The 19,758-nt window shown below is 42.3% G+C and overlaps 1 protein-coding gene across 1 annotated transcript in view; it reads right to left on the bottom strand.

Moving 5' to 3' along the window:
• Positions 1-19,758, bottom strand: part of ofcc1 (orofacial cleft 1 candidate 1) — a 78,468-nt gene that overhangs the window by 45,221 nt on the left and 13,489 nt on the right. The window contains exons 7-15 of the mRNA XM_041961729.1: positions 19,214-19,438; positions 18,794-18,891; positions 17,331-17,411; positions 16,932-17,005; positions 15,584-15,710; positions 11,420-11,662; positions 7,306-7,454; positions 6,955-7,069; positions 5,702-6,029 (exon numbers count right to left, since the gene is read on the bottom strand). Coding sequence (XP_041817663.1) covers positions 5,702-6,029; positions 6,955-7,069; positions 7,306-7,454; positions 11,420-11,662; positions 15,584-15,710; positions 16,932-17,005; positions 17,331-17,411; positions 18,794-18,891; positions 19,214-19,438 — 1,440 coding nt within the window. The remainder of the gene's footprint in view (positions 1-5,701; positions 6,030-6,954; positions 7,070-7,305; positions 7,455-11,419; positions 11,663-15,583; positions 15,711-16,931; positions 17,006-17,330; positions 17,412-18,793; positions 18,892-19,213; positions 19,439-19,758) is intronic.

Raw genomic sequence — 19,758 nt, 5'->3', positions numbered from 1 at the left:
GAGCTCCCACTGCACAGTCATCCCCGTCTCCCACAATCTCAAAGCTGAACCTTTCCCAGCCTCAACCCTCTAATGTATGCAATTAGAAATGATGAAAAATCGAAAAAGAAATTAAGTTTGGTTGTAATACATTTTCCCATTCTTCTCTTCTTTGGAAAATTACTTTTGAAGTATTTTTTCATCCTAACCCTCTTTTTTCTTTTCTCTCTCTATCTGTCTCACTCTCACTCTCTCTCTCTCTTTTTTTTTGCTGTAATTTAAATGGTAAGCCGCCAGATGTGTGTCTCATGCTTGAAGAGTCGGAGATCTGCATTATTTAGCATATTAACATTCACAGAATTTAAAAAAGGGTTCCTGCATTGCCTGAAGGTTGTAATTAAGTAAACCTTAGCTTGATACATGTAAAAATCTCACTATGTGAAACTTTTTTTCCCCCATGGAACCAGTCACATCTATATAATACATATGGAAGCCTCCGCGATGATATAATTTTTCTCTTGCTGCAGGATTAAATATATCAGTAATAATAACTTAAATATAGGCAACACATCAGAAATCCTTCTGACAGCTAAAATGTACTTAAATGGCAGGAAGAGTCTGCTCTCTGCTATTTTTAAGGGAGTCTGAAATCAGATTTCATCCTAACACAGATGTAGTTTTTAATTACCACTGCTTTACTGGTAAGCATTTGGATCGCCTACAGTTACAAGGTAATAAGGTTATATTTGTTCTATTCTCTGGATAAAATATTTTCTTATTTTTCTGCATTTTCATGACATTACATAACTGTATATTCAATTTTGCGTCAGTGTTATGATTCCAATAATTTCACATCAGCCAAATATTTTGTGTAGCCTCCACGGTGTGAACATGCTGTATCTGGACTTGAGGACAAGATATTTTTGCACACTCTGAAAGTGCATGAAAAAAAAAGAAAGAAGAAGAAATGTCAAGAATGGAAAAAGCACTTCGAAAGTGAGGGGAGAAAGATCGAATCAAGAGGCACAAAGTCAGAGACCGTTTTGTGTCAAATATACAAAATGTTAGAGCAGTTTTGCAGATTTTCAGACTGCATTCACCCAGAAAGAAAATGCAGTACACTCTGCATTCCTAACTTTTATAGCATCCAAATCCAACTATTTGTCATTCAAGCTGTAGTGCATTGTTTTAATAGTTTATAGCTAATCTAAGTAGAAGTGCACTTGAGCAAATATTACATTTCAACAGAGTGTGTGTTGCCGTGCAGACAGAGCAAAGCAGCCCCTGGCCAGCTGCTGTAATGAGCACACACACCGACACACACACACACACACACCTCAACCTCTATTAGCAAAAAACAACAACAACAACCGTGGACTCGTAGACGAGGACCACCATGGATTAGGATGCTTTCCACAGCCACACACATATACACACACACACACACACACACACACAAACACACTCATTACACCAGGCCCCACTTGCTAATGCGCAGACGCTGTGGAACCAGAGTGAGCGCGGAGGCAGCATCGACAGCTTCGACATCATCGACAGCTTCGACAGCTAAGGGCTACGTCTGTGAACTCAGAGCGCTGGAGCTGCCACAACTCCAGCCTCTCCGGGCACTCAAGGCCAACAACAAACTCCTTGTTATCCCCCTGCGCTCTGAGTTGTGTTAAGACCAGCGCACATACGCGCGCACACACAAGACGGAGACACACACGCACACATTCAGTGCATACACTGCATTGATGCACCCACACACAGAAAGGCGTATAAACAAAGACATTAATATGTAGACACTTGCATACATGCACAAATATTTTCCAGGGTAAGAAATACAAATGAGTGTACCTCACAACCGCATAACTCAACACACTTCTTTTCTCTCTTGCTCACACACAAAAACAGGCCAAGGAAAGAGAAAAGCCTGAGGGCCGTAACACTGTCGAGACCCCATCACTGCGTTACCGGTGAGATGCAACCAGGCTGAGATGGCGGTTCTTGCTCACCTAGGCCCCTAATTGCCTGATGACTGGTCCAAAGTTACAGAGGGATCGAAGGTCAGTGACTCACGGATTACCCCTGGGTCCATGTTGGGATTTGTGTTAAGGTTGCCATGGCACTGCGAGGATTCGATGTCGCCTCACACAAGAGTTCATTTTCTTGTAATCCATGGCATAATAATGACAATGGATGCATGCATACAGCATGCTAACATATTTGTATGCTGTTTTAAGGCTTTTTTTTTTACTCTCACTGGTGAAGTCCATCGCTCTTGAAAGTCAAATTCGTCTTTATCATGTTCACTGAGCCACACATAGGCTGCAGTTGTCTCATCACACACAAACTGGGGATTTTCAGTGCGTTTTGGAAGTTGCTGTCACCTTTGGGTGTGTTCATCCCATATGCTCTGTATTTGTCCCCCACGTGCAGTCTTCTAGGTTTTTTTTTTCCACACCCACTGTGAGGGTTTATGTGTGTGTCTCTGCAAAAAGGCTTCAAACGCTGAATCCATTCATTTGGAATCCGGACATCGTTGAATTAATCGGCGGGATGCAGAGAGCGGCTGATTGAGCGGGTATGATGTAACATTGTGGTTTGAAACTCAGGATGACTGGGACCGGCCTGGAGGGGAGCACATCCTGAAAGTGCAGGGCAGCACTCCAAAGAAGACATTAGAGGAGGAATCCTCGAAATCACCATTGGTGCTCAAGGGGATGGATGTTATGATCCACTTGTAAAAAAACTAAAAAAATAACCCCCCCCCCCCCCAAAAAAAAAAAAAAAGCAGAAAATGAAGCAGTGATACAGTTATGGCAGAATCATCTGAGTGCTCATAGTGATCCACTAATGGCGATCATGAAACAAGACGCTAATCTAATTAGTCATTAGGGTTCAAACAAACCCAATGTAACTGGATCATTCAGTTAATGTGAAAGGTCACTTAACCCAGTGTGCCTGTAGCTAATCTCTACGTTAAAAAGCCAAATGCACTCCATAATGCTTGGACAAGTCAACTGAGGTAAATTAGAATTATCATCATCCAATAGCAAATGAATCTGAAACACAAAAAACATCCATCCCCACACAATAGCGCTCAGAGTAACCTTCAGATTTTTCGATCAAAACTTGTCAGAGTTATCATCTTGGATTGGGATGTCAGGTTTTGTTCTGTAATAGACACCTCACCGCGCACTGTGATTTTTCTACGGGGATTAATTAACTTAAGGCCTCAGGAATACAAACTTCCAGTCTCACTGTCAAGCTCTGCTGTGTGTACGTTATCGCAGTGACAAGAGGTCTCCGTATACTTGTCCTGATTCTGAGACAAATGGGTAATGAGGAAAATCCTGGCGTCACATGCGCAGAGAAAGCGATCTCCACACAGCACACATCAGAAACAGAGAGGCATGAAATGGGAAGGAAACGTCTGAAACCCCCAGACTTGACAGAGGACTGAGGAACAGGGGGTAATTTGTTCTTCTTCTCCGCGTTGAATTGGATTTCCATTTTTGGCTAGGTTAAAGTTGTCCATCCAATCGCTCCCTTCAGCCTTGACGTAATCTCCCCATCTGAATGCCATAATTCGCTCCAGAGGTAATGCAAAATGAATGGATCTGTATGCAAATGAGGCGCAAACGTCAGGTCGGCTTAGGGAACGGCGTGGATGAGGTGTTGTGCAGGACACCTTTTGATCCGTTATTTCACTTACGGATCAGGTTCACTTCCCAGGCAACCTCTTCACCTGGCTTCGGGAATGTGTGTGTGCCAGAGTACTGTATGCAGGCGTGTGTGTTCAAGAGACCTGGTACCTTTTGCCTTGCGTGGAAGAAAATAAATCTCCCATAGTGAGCGCCTCCCTCCCTCGCTCTTTCTCTCTCTCTCTCTCTCTCTCTCTCTCTGGAAAGGCAGTCAGTTCGTTGGGGACACTTCCCTTGTGGGCGTTAGGATCTCTGTGGGGGGTCACAGGTCAGTCGGCGGAGGAAGCGACAAGCTGTGAAATGTAAAAGACCAATTTCTTCCACATGTTTCAGTGCTGGGAGAACACTGCCAAGCTGTCAGCCGGCATCACGTTTAAAATGGGCCAGGGTGCTACCCAGCAGACCTGTCACAACTCATTTGTAATTAAAAAGCCTGTGTGATGTTTAAAGCAGAGCACCCCAGAAACTTTTGAGGACTGTTAAATAAAGATGAGCTGTGCGTGCAAAAAAAAAGAAAAGGAAAAAAAGGGGGATGTATTAATAACAAAGACGCTAGCCAGTCGCCTTTGTAGTAGATCAATACCAAATGAGTCTGTATTTGATTCCTGGCGATGGCCATGATGTCAACTTGACTTGAAACTAGGTGAGAAACAAGAAGAGTATGTTTTTAAAGCAGATCTTTATCACTATCAAGAGAAGTCATTAGCCACCTCTGGATGTGTTAACAGTCATCGTACGACCTCGCCTGGACAACCAGATAAGCAGGGCAGCCACATCAGAAAAGTTCATTAGTGCATCTGATGGACACACTTATACCTATTCAGAATCACATTGGTGCTTGTCCCAGCATGCACTGAAAGAAACGCAGGAGCACCAGTCCATCACAGGACTAAAACATGGAAACATAATCATATTCACACCTGGGAATGTAAGTCTCAAATCAGCCTGACCTGCATGTCCTCAGACTGTGGGAGGAAACCAGATCACCTGAAGGAAAATCACACAAATTCGAGAGAGGGGGGGCATGTAAGCTTCACACAGCACGGCCCTTCTTTCTGTGAAGCAGCACTTACCACTGAACCGCTATGCGGCTGCTACAACAGTTCATTTGCTATCTAAAATCATTTCATTCTGTATCCCAGTGCCTCTGGAAAAAAGCAACAGAGAATGAAGGAAATTGGATTACACTTGAAATTTGAGTATTCTAGTGGATAATGGGACAGATAACAACTTCAAGAAGGTAATCAGAAAAGTGTGATTGATGGATCTCAATCAAATGGCAGAAAGAGAACAAAACTGCTCTATAGCATGCTGGTTAACACATGCAAGGTCTACAAAGATTTAAAAAAAAAACAACAACAATAATTTGCAGTGTGTCAAAGCCAGTACACTTATACAGTATGTAATGTCTGCCAAAGCAAAACGCTTTGTGTAGATTAGACTGAGGCTGCTAATATTTCCCAAATGCACTGTTTGAACATCTAAGTGGCAAAAGAAAACTTTGGCAGAGTTTAAACTGGTTGTTGAATAGCTTGATAACAGTATAATAAGCAGCAATGTGTGTTGCAGCTTGTGTATTAATAACACGTTTTTAGTACAACAACAACAGAAAAACTAGAAACTTAAAATCTAAAATAAACGACTGAATTCAAAATGCTGTCATTTTATTAGCGCAGCGCTTTCTGTGTTATCTTACCGAGGAGCATTTGTTTACTTATTTAATGGTATTGTCAAAAAGTTTTATCTGAATATGTTACAAGTCTATTAGCCTGAACTAACACTAATGTTAGAGTCTATCTGTTGGGTTTTTGCATATAATCTAACTGAGAAAACATCCTTTGTTTGCCGAGCTTGGCCCATTGTCTATACCCAACCCTACCCTCGAGCACATTCACCCAAGTGGAGAACCGCCGTGGATGAGGCCTGCCATTCTTCTCATCCCAGTGCTTGTGACATTAGGGTGACATTTTCTCCCCACTGTGGCATAGTTGGGGGTTTTAACATCAGACCCCTACCTGGCAAAGATGAGGAAGAGCAAGCAGAATCAGCTGACAGGTGGAGAGGAGACCCCCGGTGAGAATGTACCACAGCGGGCTCTCCTGCTCTGCTGCTGGGGCCCGCATGTGGCTGCTGTTGGTGGTATAGCTGGGACTGGGGCTGAATGGGCTGAGGACGGGGCTGGGGCTGGGCCTGTGACGGGAGCTGGAGCTGGAGTGGCAGTTGGCCTTGTGGTTGCTCACGACGGACCTCAGGTTGGGGCATGACAGGGATGTTAGAAGGGGGTATCGACAGGGTGATGCCGTGCTCTGACCCCCCAGACTTTCCACAAGGGAGCCTCTTTACCTGAAAGAGCACAAACAAGAGGGAAGTAGATCTGACTGTGTGTGTTTAAGGTCTACATATGGGTTCAGTGAACATAAAAATAACCTGTTCATGTTAATGTCATCAGCAGTTATGTTCATATCATTCCATTGCATCACCATTGTTTGTGGGAAAACAGCATGTGTGTGCAATTACACCACAGGTGTTAGTAATAAAGCTGCAGACATAGCCAACTATTAGTATTTGTCATAATGTGCCACAATGGCATAAAATAATTCAATTAAGACCATAAATGTGACTCGTATGAATATTGTACAACCTATTGTGCTGCACATCCGCAAAGATGTATGAAAAAGTGGCTATTTGCATCCCTCAGAAATCAAAGCAACAGTAATGATAATGTAGTATAATACAAACAACATGTCACAGTCGAAGGGACAAATAAAAGAGACAAACCCAAGACAGAGAGCTTTGTTCTGGCTTTTAATTCAATTAAGATGTTTACTAATCTAATCAATGCATCAGCTCAAATGCATCCGGAATTGCTGGGTAAAGATGTGGTTCTTGTTTGCTCTCTGGGGCCAATTTCCAATTGCTCTGCAAAAGCTTTTTATCATAGAAAATCCCAAAATCCAACCCCCATCTACCCAGACCCACCATCCTGCCTCCCAAATAACAGGGGAGGGTCAGAGTGAGGGAAAAGATGCACGCGCACATGCATGCACGCACGCATGCACGCGCGCACGCACACACACACACACACACACACACACACACACACACACACACACACACACACACAGCATATCATTTAACATTCAGAACCATAACTCAATCCAGCACACAATTCTGAATACATGTAAAAAAAAACCAAACAAACCAAAAAAAGAACAGAAAAGAATCTTCAAAAGAAACTTCTTTCCTAATCGCACACACAGACACACACCTGAAAGTACAGGTTGCACAGCCAGTGGTCTAGATCAGAGGAGATGAGGGCTTCAATTTTTTTAAACTGGTCCAGTTGTGTGTGTGGCTCCCCCCTGAGCAGAGGGGTTTTGAACCTGGGTCAATGACACATAACCGGTAGTAGTCACTGTACAACCAGATGTGTGACAAGCATAAACATTCCACTCAAATTCAACTTTTTTTTCTTAAACTTAAGGCATTCTGAATCTGAAAATCAATTATAATATTTAATGGGAAACAGCGGCTTATTGACCTGATTTATTTGCATACACTGTTCAAAATAAAAACACCTTGAGGTCCAACAGCCACCTTCAATCTGCCGTCAACCCACCTGCCCTGGACAGGATCGAGGCTCGGCCCACAAACAGGAAATGCCCCCCATGCCAGCACGGACCTGATGTGGCTGCTGTGTCCCGGTAGCGCAATCACTTGGAATACCAGAACCATGGAGGGGGTGACCTGACAGGCTGCAGGTAGGATCTGTGGACACACAGGAAGGCCAAGGTCACCCACACTTCTACTCAGGTGAACACACATTCCTGACTTATGCACACATACTACAAACACATCATAAAGCTTGTACAGCCTGGCTTGCGACCACAAAGTCAATGACAAACAGACACACAGAGGGTAACAAACAGGACAGTGGCCCTCGGGGTGCCACTTAATCTGCATCCTAGACTTAAATCCTCCTTTAACTTGTTTCCGTGTTCTTTTTAGAGCTTTTGCAACTGACATTCTTACCCGTCCAAATTGCCTAAAAGAAGATGTTGGAATGATAAAGACTTTTGGCATCAAACGCAGGGTGGAGGACGAGTTGAGATTGCAATTGTAGTCTATGATCTGACAGTTAAATCATCAATCAGACCGACGATATTAAGGGTATCTCGCGTGAAGCAAAAAGTGTTAGTGGTTAGCAGTTGATGGCAAACACATACGTTCTTATTTACCCAGAGAACGGTGGGTTTGCTTAAAAAATGAACTGACAGTGAGGTGTGTGCCACTTCATCCATCACTGGGTGGAAATATGTTATCCCTTTATTAGTTGTAATGGAAAACGCAGGGGACTTGTTTTAACACATAAATCATGTGTATCCCTCGCGCCCCCCTGATAATCTGCTTTTGGTATGCACCTGTGAAATGATGGGTAGTAGTGTCTGACTCAGGACACAAATTTATGGCATAATATCACGGATTATGGATATTGAGGATATTTCATATTATTCATTTACTGTAAGAAATATGACCTGCATCAATAGTAATTTGTGTGCATGTGCGAGTGCATGTGTGTGAAGTGCCTGCATGTAGATATGTGCGCTTGTTGGCTTATGTTCATATGTGGAAAGTGTTACTGTGAGGTTTGTGAGACTGGATGATGTGCTTCAGAGGTTTTCTCACTTCCTCTGCTTGCTGGAGGAGCTGCTTAAACCATTAGAAATATGCTGTTTAATTCAAAACAGACTGATGTTTTCTCCTTTTAAATAAAGAGCGCATGTGTCCGCAGAAGGAGTGAGGAAAAAATAGCGACTATCATGGTGCAAGATGACTCAGTTCTTCCACAATGATCAACAGAAGATTAAAAAGGGGGAAAAGAACAAGAGCAAAATCATTGATGTCCATATACACTTCCTGGGACCTTTAATCTTTTTTCTCTTTCCTTCCTCATTCATTCTTCTTCCCCCTTTAAAATTAAAATGTGGAATCTTGTGCATTTTCCCATTTGGTGTAAAAACTGCACAAAGACTGTGGGCCAGACTCCTCTCAAGTGCTCCCACTTGCCAGCATATCCAAGACATCTCCAACTGAACTGCACTGTTTCTGTCTAAATCCAAACCCAGACACACAAAACAAAGGGCGAATGAAAAAAGAGGGAGAGAGAGGGAGGAAAGGAAAATAAGCTCCTGGCTTCCTCTTACCATCACTAATTCCTCATTTCCTCTTAGAAGGCACTGCAAGCACTCCTGAAATCGCACGCTAGAGTGTGGGCAAGGGGAGAGAGAGAAAACATCCAAGCCAATCCTGATAGTCTCAGACAAATCTGATCAGCGTTTCCACCACTATCAATGAGGACAACAACAACAGGTTTGTCTATAAAGCACAGCCGAGGGTTTGGCGAGGAGAGGAGGGAAGGAAGAGTGACATGAGGCATTTACTATGCCGTACTTAAACCTTTTTTACCTCTGAATCAGATCCCAGGTCCGCATTCAGTTTATGCCAGCTTTTACCCCGTCCTTTATGTTTGATGAGAGCTGGAGACAATATTATCAGGATGCTCTAGCTCACTGAATACGCCCACCAGCACATAGACAGTGTCCACATGTGCTAAATGCTCTAGCTAAGGCCTTTAGAGTTGCCATCAGAACACTGAAGAAGCCCTTTCTGAGCCTGCACAAAACTCTATGGGATCAGGAGGGACACTGGATTTAGTGGCTTCTGTTTTAAGGTTTCTCTTGTGAATCTCTCATACCGTCAATGAATAAGCATAAATAGAGATTTCTAATCCACTGGTCAATATCGGCCGTTCAAAATGAGTATGTGGGTTTTTTAAGATTAGTACAGTTTCTATAGAGGATGTTTTCCCTCATATCAAGAGGTTTAGGAAAGTGGCTGTGAAATGTGCATAGATTTCATCTAATGTAATCTGCTGTGTTGCTTCATCAAAAGGACCAAATGTGAAAACATGCTAAGTCCTTTATCATGCGTTGGGAATGGAGGTTGAGATTCTTAATACTCTTCAAAAATATTACATTTTTGTACATTCTGCCTAAGTTTTCTATTTCCTCTTTTATCCCCCTGATCCAGCTCGACTATGCTACAGATGCTCAAAGACATGTAGAAAAGACACTAAATTTTTCAATGCATTTGTACTTCATTTTCATTCCAATAAAACATTACTTCCTTATATAAATGAATAATTGATCTTGGGTTTGATTTACATGCATGGATTAAATGTCATGTTTGAAAAGTTGTTGTTTTATTCATACGGAGATCCCTGGCGAAAAACCTAGAGGCTGTGTGTGGCATATTTTCATATGCCGCCTTTACAGCAATATAACTTCTCATAACCCTTTCAATCTTGAAACTGCTCCGTCTTCATTGCAACTGATGAAACCAAGAAAACAGCAAGAGGAAGAGGAATTTGGAAACGGTGTGGCAAAAAAAGACCAAAGACCAAATATGTAGTGGGGTGGCCTCTGTCATATTAGCACAGCATGTTTTATTGTTTGCTTTTGTCTGAGGGGACCGTTTGTTTTTTTAGATCGTGTTTTACCAAAATCTTCTATTCAATTTTCACATCAAAGTCTTTATGTTGGACGTGAGCGTGTTTTAATCCAGGGTCTGTCAGTGTCAAAATTGCTTTCAGATAAGAGATGTTTTAGATTTATTTAAAAAAAAAATCAAAGCAGCTTCCCTCAGCATCATATGAATAAAGGGGCTGTTGTTAAATCAAACTGTACAGTCAGAAATCACAACCTGATTCCATCCTTACTTGTTGAATAAAAACACATTAGTGTCAGTATGGAAAACAACATGCAGATCTCTGTGTTTTATTATGTTTATTCATTTGTTATTTCTTCCTTTTTTATTCATTCATTTATTGTTGCAGAGTCACTTCTGTTCTCTTTTAATTCTGCAGCCTTAATTGTGAATGCTAATGCTGGCTGTAAGTATTTGGAGTGCATGAACTAAATGTTTGTTTTATTGCAATTATCCTCTCTATGCTTTACCACATTCAACATTTAAACACAGCTAAAAACAAACTGAAGCTATGCTCGTTCATTTATCTTAAAATGTTAGGCTATTCATCTACATTTAATTGAAAAGCAAAGTATTTCTAATGTTTTGTGGACAATATTTTTGAAAATGCCTTAAAATACTGTAATTCCTGAATTGTTCCAGTGTCAGAACCATTCGTGTGCAGGCTCACCCCGACCCTGACCCCAACCCTAACCCACTGGCAAGTCGCAAAAATGTTGATATTGAAGGTGTGTAACTGACACGGTATTTCACTTGTTTTCTGACTAAAACGACAGTCTTAGAATGTGCAATCCACTTGTAGTGACTACAGCATTAACTTTTTTATGGTTACCGTCAGCCACTGACAGCACTTGTTAATGTTATGGAAGGGTCATGGTCTATTGTAATGCAGAAAAAGTCTGCAGCAATCAACTTTACCCAACCTTAACCAAAGTGCATTTGTGGCCTAACCTATCCACAGTCTGGATGTGAACCCTGGATTGTGGTGTCACAGTCCTGCACTTCTGCACGATTCCAGTGTGTTACATAAAACATAGTGTTTCATTCACTCAAAGAAACGTAGGCGTTTGTCAGCACAACGTAATTATGAATGCAAATTACTTGTGTATAAACATAATTACTTGGAGGCAGTGTTGTCATATTTTAATAGACACAATTGTCTACTTTTCTCATCAAAAAGTCCTCACCATAAACAGGCTCTGGTTAATGTGCAGGTCAGCGTCGTGGAAGCGGCCTCGGTGCTCGATCGGCTCAGTGGACACCGCCCATTGTTGCTGTTCTTTCTCAATACCCCAGGCCAGAGCCGGACCCCCTAGATGGCTGTGAAGGGCCACACTGACAGTGTAGAGGCCCCTGGGCAGCTTGTCTCTGGTGGCTCTTAGGCAACACACAACCACCTCCACAGGCTGGAGAGCTGTGCTCCGTTTCACCTATAACACACAAAGTGCAGTACATAAGACATTTGATCAGTTTTATACTATTTCTGTGGAGGCTAAGAAACAGTGATTTCATTGCTGTGGACAGTTGGACTAATGGGATGCCACATTTGCCATCTCACTGGAGTGAACTCATGAATGACACAGACACAAATGTAGATAAGATTAATAAATAATCCTGCACCCCTTGATGCATTCCTCGTCTGCATGTTTACAGTTACAGAGGACTGCTGTGAACATATTGCACCTGCGTTTGTTTGTTCTCATCAGCTGTATTGAGCTGATGTTGTTATGTTTGCTAGTTGGATGTTGCAATTCACTACTGATATACACTTGTTAAAGTAAATAGTTCACCTGCCTCTTAGACAAACACTTTGTTGCTACCATATTGACAACAGTTGTAAATGCTGTCAGCTGGTGTCTAATCTGTATCCCCGCCCATCACCACTACCTCTGTAAAGTAGCTACTGTTTGGAAATGTGCTGTGTAAATAAAGTGGTTAAAAGTGCGACTTTCTGCGTCACTCAGCCTGCAGCGGACATAACTTGGCTCTTGTCATAGCAATGAAAACCTCTAAATAATGAGTTTTTACTTAGAAAAATATGAAATATGACATTCAAAGAGTTTCTGTCTAACTGCATATGTAAGACATGCCCAGTACAGCACCTACTGATCTCCATTCAACCATTTAGGGGTTAAGTGCCATGCTCAAGGGCACAACGGCATTCCTTGTTATAAAAGTTGAGAGATAGTTATTTCCGCTGTCCACAATGCCATTAAGATAAAGGTTTCAGAACGCCAACCTCCTGGTAGCGAGCTCATCCCATTAACCTTCAGGCTACATCAGCCCACTTGTTGTTTGCTTGTTTGTTTTGGTGACATGTGCCTCTTTTTTAGGGCTTAGGATGAGTAATAGGGTAAGCCGGCTAGACAGTTTAGTTTATTTTGTGAAACAATATGAATACATATTCAGTCTTTTGTCCCCTATGGCATCTGTTGAACAGCACTGAATGGAAAGTCAATCTGGCTTAGACAGAGACACTTGGTCTTTATCACCATTTATGTTTTTAAACTTCAGTAACAACTTTGGTCGGTCTGTCGTCTGGCTGGTTGGACATTCTTACGCTTCATTTGTTCATCTAGCACAGACCAAGATAACTCAAATGCTGCTGGGCAGATAAATAGGACATTTTATATGGACATTAAGTGATATTTTTGATGACCAAAACACTGAAATCAAATAAAATGACACTATCCTATTCTATACTATCTCATCTCATCCTATCTCATCCTATCCCATCCTGTTCCCTCCTATGCTATCCTATCCTATCCTATCCTATCCTATCCTATCCTATGTCATCCTAGGATCCGTCCTATCTCATCCTATCCTATCCCAGCGTATCCTATCCCATCCCAACCTAAACAATCCTATCCCACCCCATCCCATCCTATTCCTCCTATGCGATTCCTGTCCCATCCTTTCCGATCCCAATCGATCCTATCCCATTTCATCCTATTCTATCCCATCCCGTCCTATCCAACCCTGTCTTATCCCATTACATTCTATCCTACCCCACCTTAGACCATGCCATCCTTTCCTATCACATCCTATCCTATTCCCCCTGTCTTGATTGCAGGCATTTATTTTTCTCTGATTATCTAAATTGCATCTCTTAATGCCCATTTATTTTATGTACTTGAATTTACACCGTGTTGACCAACTCCCTAGGGCAAATTTTGAGTGTCTGGCAATTAAAGCCCTCAATTCCAATCGATGACTGAGTAGCACTCAGGGGCTACATGTGCTCTCACACACACTCATGCACTGTATCCACTGTTCTATAGTATACTGTTCACAGTGTTGTCACCAAACAAGCTGAGACTGTTCCTACCCTCTTCACAGACACACATTCACCTAGCAGCGGCTGGCGGTGCCCATTGCTCTGCCAGTCTGTGAGGGGGGAAGGTGTGTGCTGAGCCCTGCAGTAATGCCCCTCAATCTCTCCACTGTGAGCATCTTTGCATACCGAAACAACAAAAACAATTTAGGCAGAAGTGAAATTAGTATAATTGGTGGCAAAGCGGTTTAGCCCACACATCTCACATTTGGGAGGAGGTAATGGAGGCCTCCAAACCCCCACACTGGATGCATGCATGCAGACTGGAAAGGAAGAGCAGGAGGAGGAGAAAGGAGAAAAAAAGAGGCAAAGAAACAAAAAACAATAATATCACACCAGTGTCCAATTTGCACTATGTGTGTGTGTTTAAGAGGTATTGTTATTATCTGGCCCACATGCTTGCACAGGCGTTGTAAGAGACAGTCAAGACAGCAAGGCGAAGGTAAAAGGTGAAGTGAGCCAATTTTCCATATCAGAGGTGGTTTGTTTGCCCCAAGCCTGAGTTGTGCCTAAAGTGCCATAACATTACAGCACTCCTACAGATGAGATCAAAGGCTCTAGCAAGGGATCCTCCGTGGTTTTGCTGGCAAGCAGCCGTCCTTTCGGTGAAATATCTTTTCAGGGCTTTCCACACATTGACTGATCACACAAAATGCACTCTTAATAGAGACAGGAAATGCCACATACAAAAACTTCCTTTCTTTCTAAGTATGGGCTAATATTCAGAGATTAAGCTTTCTCGTTAATTATTTTCATTTTAATTAGTAAATCTTAATTAACAATGAACATTTACCCTTAAAATTTTTTGGCTTCGGAATGAAGGAGGGGGGTGAAGAAAGGAGAGAATAAATATGACAATCTTTTTGGGACCTCCGGGCAGGATTACTGATGCAGGCTGCCTTAGTTATTAAACACGTTCTAAATTAAATGCCTCCATGAATTTTGCACAGAAATATATTTTCATAGTTTTGCATGCCAAATGTGACATTTTATATTTCAGATTCATCTCGCTGCAGTAATTTTAGGGAAATGTCATATAAACAAAGATTTTGTCATTTACCAAAGGAAATTACTATGCGTGGCAGGTTTGGCCATTGCTTTCTCTCTCTCTCTCATTCTCTCTCTCCCTCTCCCTCTTTTGCCCCCTATTCTGCCTGTGCCGGTTGTTTCAAGTCAGCAAGCCATAAAAAATCTTTATCTCAGTGAAACACAGCAATTTGGGAGATAATCGAATGGTGACTGGGGGGCACAAACGCCAGTCTGAGGAATTATACCACAATCTCCCCTGCATTTACAACCTTCCTCAAAGCCAGTTGTCACCCTGGAAGGAAAGCCCCCGACTGAAGATTCATTACATCTTTAAGCCAGCACGGTGGCATGGCAGCCTCATCCCCAGATGCAACACAACAGCACACTCCTCCCACAGCTGGTGATGCTACCGCTAAAGCTGCAGCTTCCTTCTCTCTTTCCCACTTGGTTCTCTTTTCTCTCCTCTCCCTCTGTTCCCCTTTTTCATCTCCAAAGACTCCTTATCCCTCCTACTTAGATTCCTAAAACCACAGACACCATCCACACAAAGTAGGAAAAAAACCCTCTATATACTGTATAAAAATAATGTGGCTGGATAGTAGCGTTCTGTATATGGAAGCCTTTTGCTCAGCAGTATATACGGCCTGTCTGTGAGTGTCTTTGTGTAGGCATGTTCACATATAGTGCCCATTGGTGTAATAAAAGGAGTGAAGGAATTTGGAAAAACTAGAAAATAAAGATATGATTTTCCCATTCTCGAACAGGTCCCATTCATCACAGGATTTCACATAATTACATCATGTGACTGTTTTTGAACAAACAACCCTGTCTTTTTTTTTCTTTTTTTTGATGATGATTTGTAAACACTACAGGATTGATATCTCCTCCTGTGAAACAACCTTATTAGAGATTAAGAGGTATGTCACTTCCTGTTTGTGAGCTTTCTATTCCTTCACAGTCCACAGACACAGTGGCTAACAGATCTCACCTGCCACGCCGGCCGTGATGCTGAAGAAGTAGATTCTGGGAGCTCTGTCATCCCGCCGTATTTGGCCATTGCTTCCTCTTGGCCTTCCCCCAGCGCTCTGAGTGACGGGCTTTCAATGGTTGTGCTGCTACAAGTATAAGCACACACACACACACATACAACACACACAAACACAAGAAGCTAACCCTGTTAACAGCCACCTGCATTTTGGACTCTCTGTTGTTCCACTCTGTAGCCAACAGCAGCTCAATCTAATAACACCACAACAAAACACTTTCCACTGGGTCCCTCTCTCTCTCTTTCCCTCTCTCTCTCTCTCTCTCTGCCTTTCTCGGCCTTTCAATCTTATCAGTGGTAATGTAATAAGCGGTTGCTTCGCTCTGTCTCCTCGCCACCTCTCTTAATTCCTCAAAATAAAGCAATATCACAGGGGCCCTGGCCTGCCTGTGACTGGGGATAAGATGCTTGTAAAAGGAAGGATAATTCAGCAAATAAATGCTCGGCATCAAAGGCAGGCACTGGGTCTTTCTCTCCTCTCTCCCTCCTCTCTGTTCGCCTATCAAAAGTATTACATGTGCTTTCATCAGTTCACAACAAGGCACAATGTGCTTCCTAATGCAATTACTCGACCTCCATTAAATCAGAAACAGTGGAAACAAATGAATTACACATTTGTTACAAAAACCACAAGTCAGCTCTGCGTCTCTTCTCTTTATTTTTTTTCTCTTTCATAGCGTAGGGAGAGAAAAAGTGAAATCATTTCTCATTAAATTTCAGGCAGATGTAGCCCTAGGTGATGCATAGAAAGTCTCCCATGTCTAATAGCCACCCACCATTGATATCAGAAGGAATTTACAGGGTTCAAGGCTGTCGAGAGGAGGTCATCTCGCTAAACTCCGAACCACATTCATCTGACAGAGCTGGTGTCCGACTACCACCCACCCATAAAACAACCAAACACAAGAGAAGATGCTGATGTGTACAGTGGTTTCTTGATTTTATCATGTCAGCTGGCATGGTAGTCCATAATTACTAAAAACTTAAACATGCTAAGCTGACTGCCCGTGGGGCGTCGCTATGAGATGTGATGTGTGATCTGTGACTAAAGTGGATGGACCAAGAATTGATGCGCCTCCGAGCCCAATGACATGGACAGATTTCTGTGCCCTGGAGCCATACTACCCACAATGCAATGCCCGTCGACAGGAGAAGCCATGCAGAGGACATATGAATTACATGCCTTCTCGAGTGTCAGTGGGAATACAAATGCTTTTCACACAATTAATGATTACAGTCGTGCGACATCAATTGTACATATTGAGAGAAATATGAAATGGGCTGGACTTACCACTGAAGCAGTGTGTTCAGTCTGGGCTGTGGAGCTTCTCTTACTGCCTCGTCACAGTCTCTTTGTGAATGAGGCTGGATGTGTTAGCAAACATTATTAATGTGTTAGCCATCACTAGCATCAGCTAATTGATAGTTTAATTTAAACAACGTCAGTCTAGATTCTAATGTTAGATATTATTCATTTATTTTCTGCCTGTAATTAAACATTTTTTAAATGGTAAGCATTAGAATTTGGCTGTATTGTGTTATGGGTGAATTTAATAAGAAGAGTATGACTGGATGAACATGTTGAATTATAAACAGCATTCAATCTCAAGCTTATTGTCCTGTAACAACACAAGCAACACATCCTTTATGCATTATATACTGCACACACTACATGGGCCTGTACCTTAACATTCCCAGTGAAGAAGGCCATTAGTCTCTTCTTTCTCTTTGCCCACTCACTCCTCTTCAGTGGTCCCTTCTGAGCCGCTTGCTGCAAATACATGTAAATACACATGCACACTTTCTTTGGATGCAGCTTTATGAAACAGTGCAGTGCACCATAATGGCAGAATTAAGCACAAGGAGCAACTGTAATGCAATCTGCAGGCAATCGATACTGAGCCAGGCCCTAAAGACATGTAGCGTTTGATGAGTATTTCTGCCGGTTTTACATTCAGTCAGCACATTCACACTCCCCATTCAGACGCATTGACACTGCTAAGTGACAGCGTCTCGCCCTGTAGAGGCTTTGTACGGCAGAATAGAGAAAGAAGAAAAACACTATTATTTTTAAAATAGATGTGAAATCTCTGGTGGATAATGTGCTTTCAATGGGAGGTGGGTGTGGAAACAGTAGGAGAGCGCATACATATTATGGCAGAATAAGATAACACTGATCCCAGTACTGATACAGTACACAGTAGATGCCACTGATTATCCAGTAAGGGATGAGTCAACTGTTGCTGTGGCTTCCAAGTGATATTGAGACATTGTCGAACCATTTTTTCCCAATTACGCTGACTTTCTATTCATATAATTTGATACTCCTACTCTCTTTTCAAGCGAGATTATAACTAAAAATATAGTGGATAGAAGTTCTGCATTCTGTTTACATATGCGTTAATGTTTGGGTTTCTTTGCAATCTAGATTTGCCAACACAATGGAAACCCAATGTTCTTGTATCCTCTCCCATTTCTTTTCTGACTGATGGAATACAAACACTTGTTTTGAAAGATGCTTTAGATCTTGACGCTAGTTGACAATATCCCTGCTCCCCAGTTGCAAAATAAAAAGCAGTCACGCTCTATTTTCCCTGAAAAGACTGGAGTAAGAAGCCAAGGAAATTCAGCTTCTGTCAGAAACAAATATGCATAATAATGTACAACAAAGTTCAAAGACAGAACAAAATGGTTTCCACAAATAAATTAATTGTGCCCGGATATCATACGTACAGCATAGATTATATCGTTGAAATCCATGCACTTATTCTGAGCAGAGGATGAATGAGTTATCTAACCTTGAATGCATGTTCTACAAAAAGCAATTTCATATGAGTGCATTCAGCTGAGATTCAAACCATCTGCACTGAAAATGAAATGCAGAACTTTTATAAAGGTAGCGGTGGGGCGAAAAGGCTGGGGACAAAAAGTGAAGCAGCAAAGCAAATATGGAAAGAAAGAGAAAGAAAATTAGCAAGCTGAGAATACACACATACGTGTACACATGGACAAAACAACAGATGAATGTACACGCACACATGCACACACTCTGTGTCCATTAGCCAAAGCCACTGATACACAGCATAATGGACATGGCTGATGTGCTGGTGAATATGGGAAGATGACACAGATATTCCTCTTTGTGGCGCTGACCTGCTGCAGTGAAAGGCTGCCAAGCGTGATCATGTCAGGCCGCACACGCTCCCTCAGCTGCTGGGCGTAGTGGGGGATCACCTCCTTGGCTGTCCTCACTGCAAGAAATAATACAGTGGCAGCAAACCTTGTAATATTAATCAAAGACAAAATGTTTCTGTGGTATCATGCATGCATTCTTTGTGTGTGTCTTATCATGTCACTCCACCAATATATGTGTGAATAAAATATTGTCCAGAGACAACAAATTCAACAATAATGTGAACAACTTCCTGGAATGATTCTTTACTAATTAATTTTCTATCATCTATGTGCAAAGAAAATGTATTTTATATCATAACAGTGTATTAATATATTGCTAATATAATGCCTGTCTACATAAGAAATCAAATATAAAAACAAATAAAAGCATAGCATTACCTTTTACAGTGCTCTCTTTGCCCATTACCATCCTCCCTGCTTCGAGTCCAGCCTCTCCTCCCAGCCCAGCACTAGCCCCAGCCTGGGTTTTGGCAATGGTATGGGCCTGGGAGGGCCTGGAGCCCGAGGCATCACCACCACCGTGGAGCAGCAGTCGCCGCTGAAGCACCGGATCACCCGCCTTCACCTCCAACACCTCCTCATCCCTGGAGGCTAGCAGCGTACCTGGAGAGTTACGCATCGGTGGGCATGCACAGACGCACGCACACACACAAACGCACACACACAGACAGACACACACACGCATACACATACTGATGGATGCGCATACTTACCACATCTAGAAAACAGACACACGCTCACGGAGATGAGTTTGTATGTACAGACATTTACGCAGGTGGACGGCGATGTGCTCGGAAACAGTAACTCACACAAGCGTACAACGTGAACATTCACAAAACCACAGTATTATATTCCTGATCTTGACACAGTCATATAGAGACAGAACCCACAAGGACCACATTAGCTTGCTTTGCTAATTTTTT

The sequence above is a fragment of the Chelmon rostratus genome, chromosome 20, assembly GCF_017976325.1.
Source record: "Chelmon rostratus isolate fCheRos1 chromosome 20, fCheRos1.pri, whole genome shotgun sequence".
Lineage (NCBI taxonomy): Eukaryota > Metazoa > Chordata > Actinopteri > Chaetodontiformes > Chaetodontidae > Chelmon > Chelmon rostratus.
This window is presented reverse-complemented; position numbering and strand designations above follow the sequence as displayed.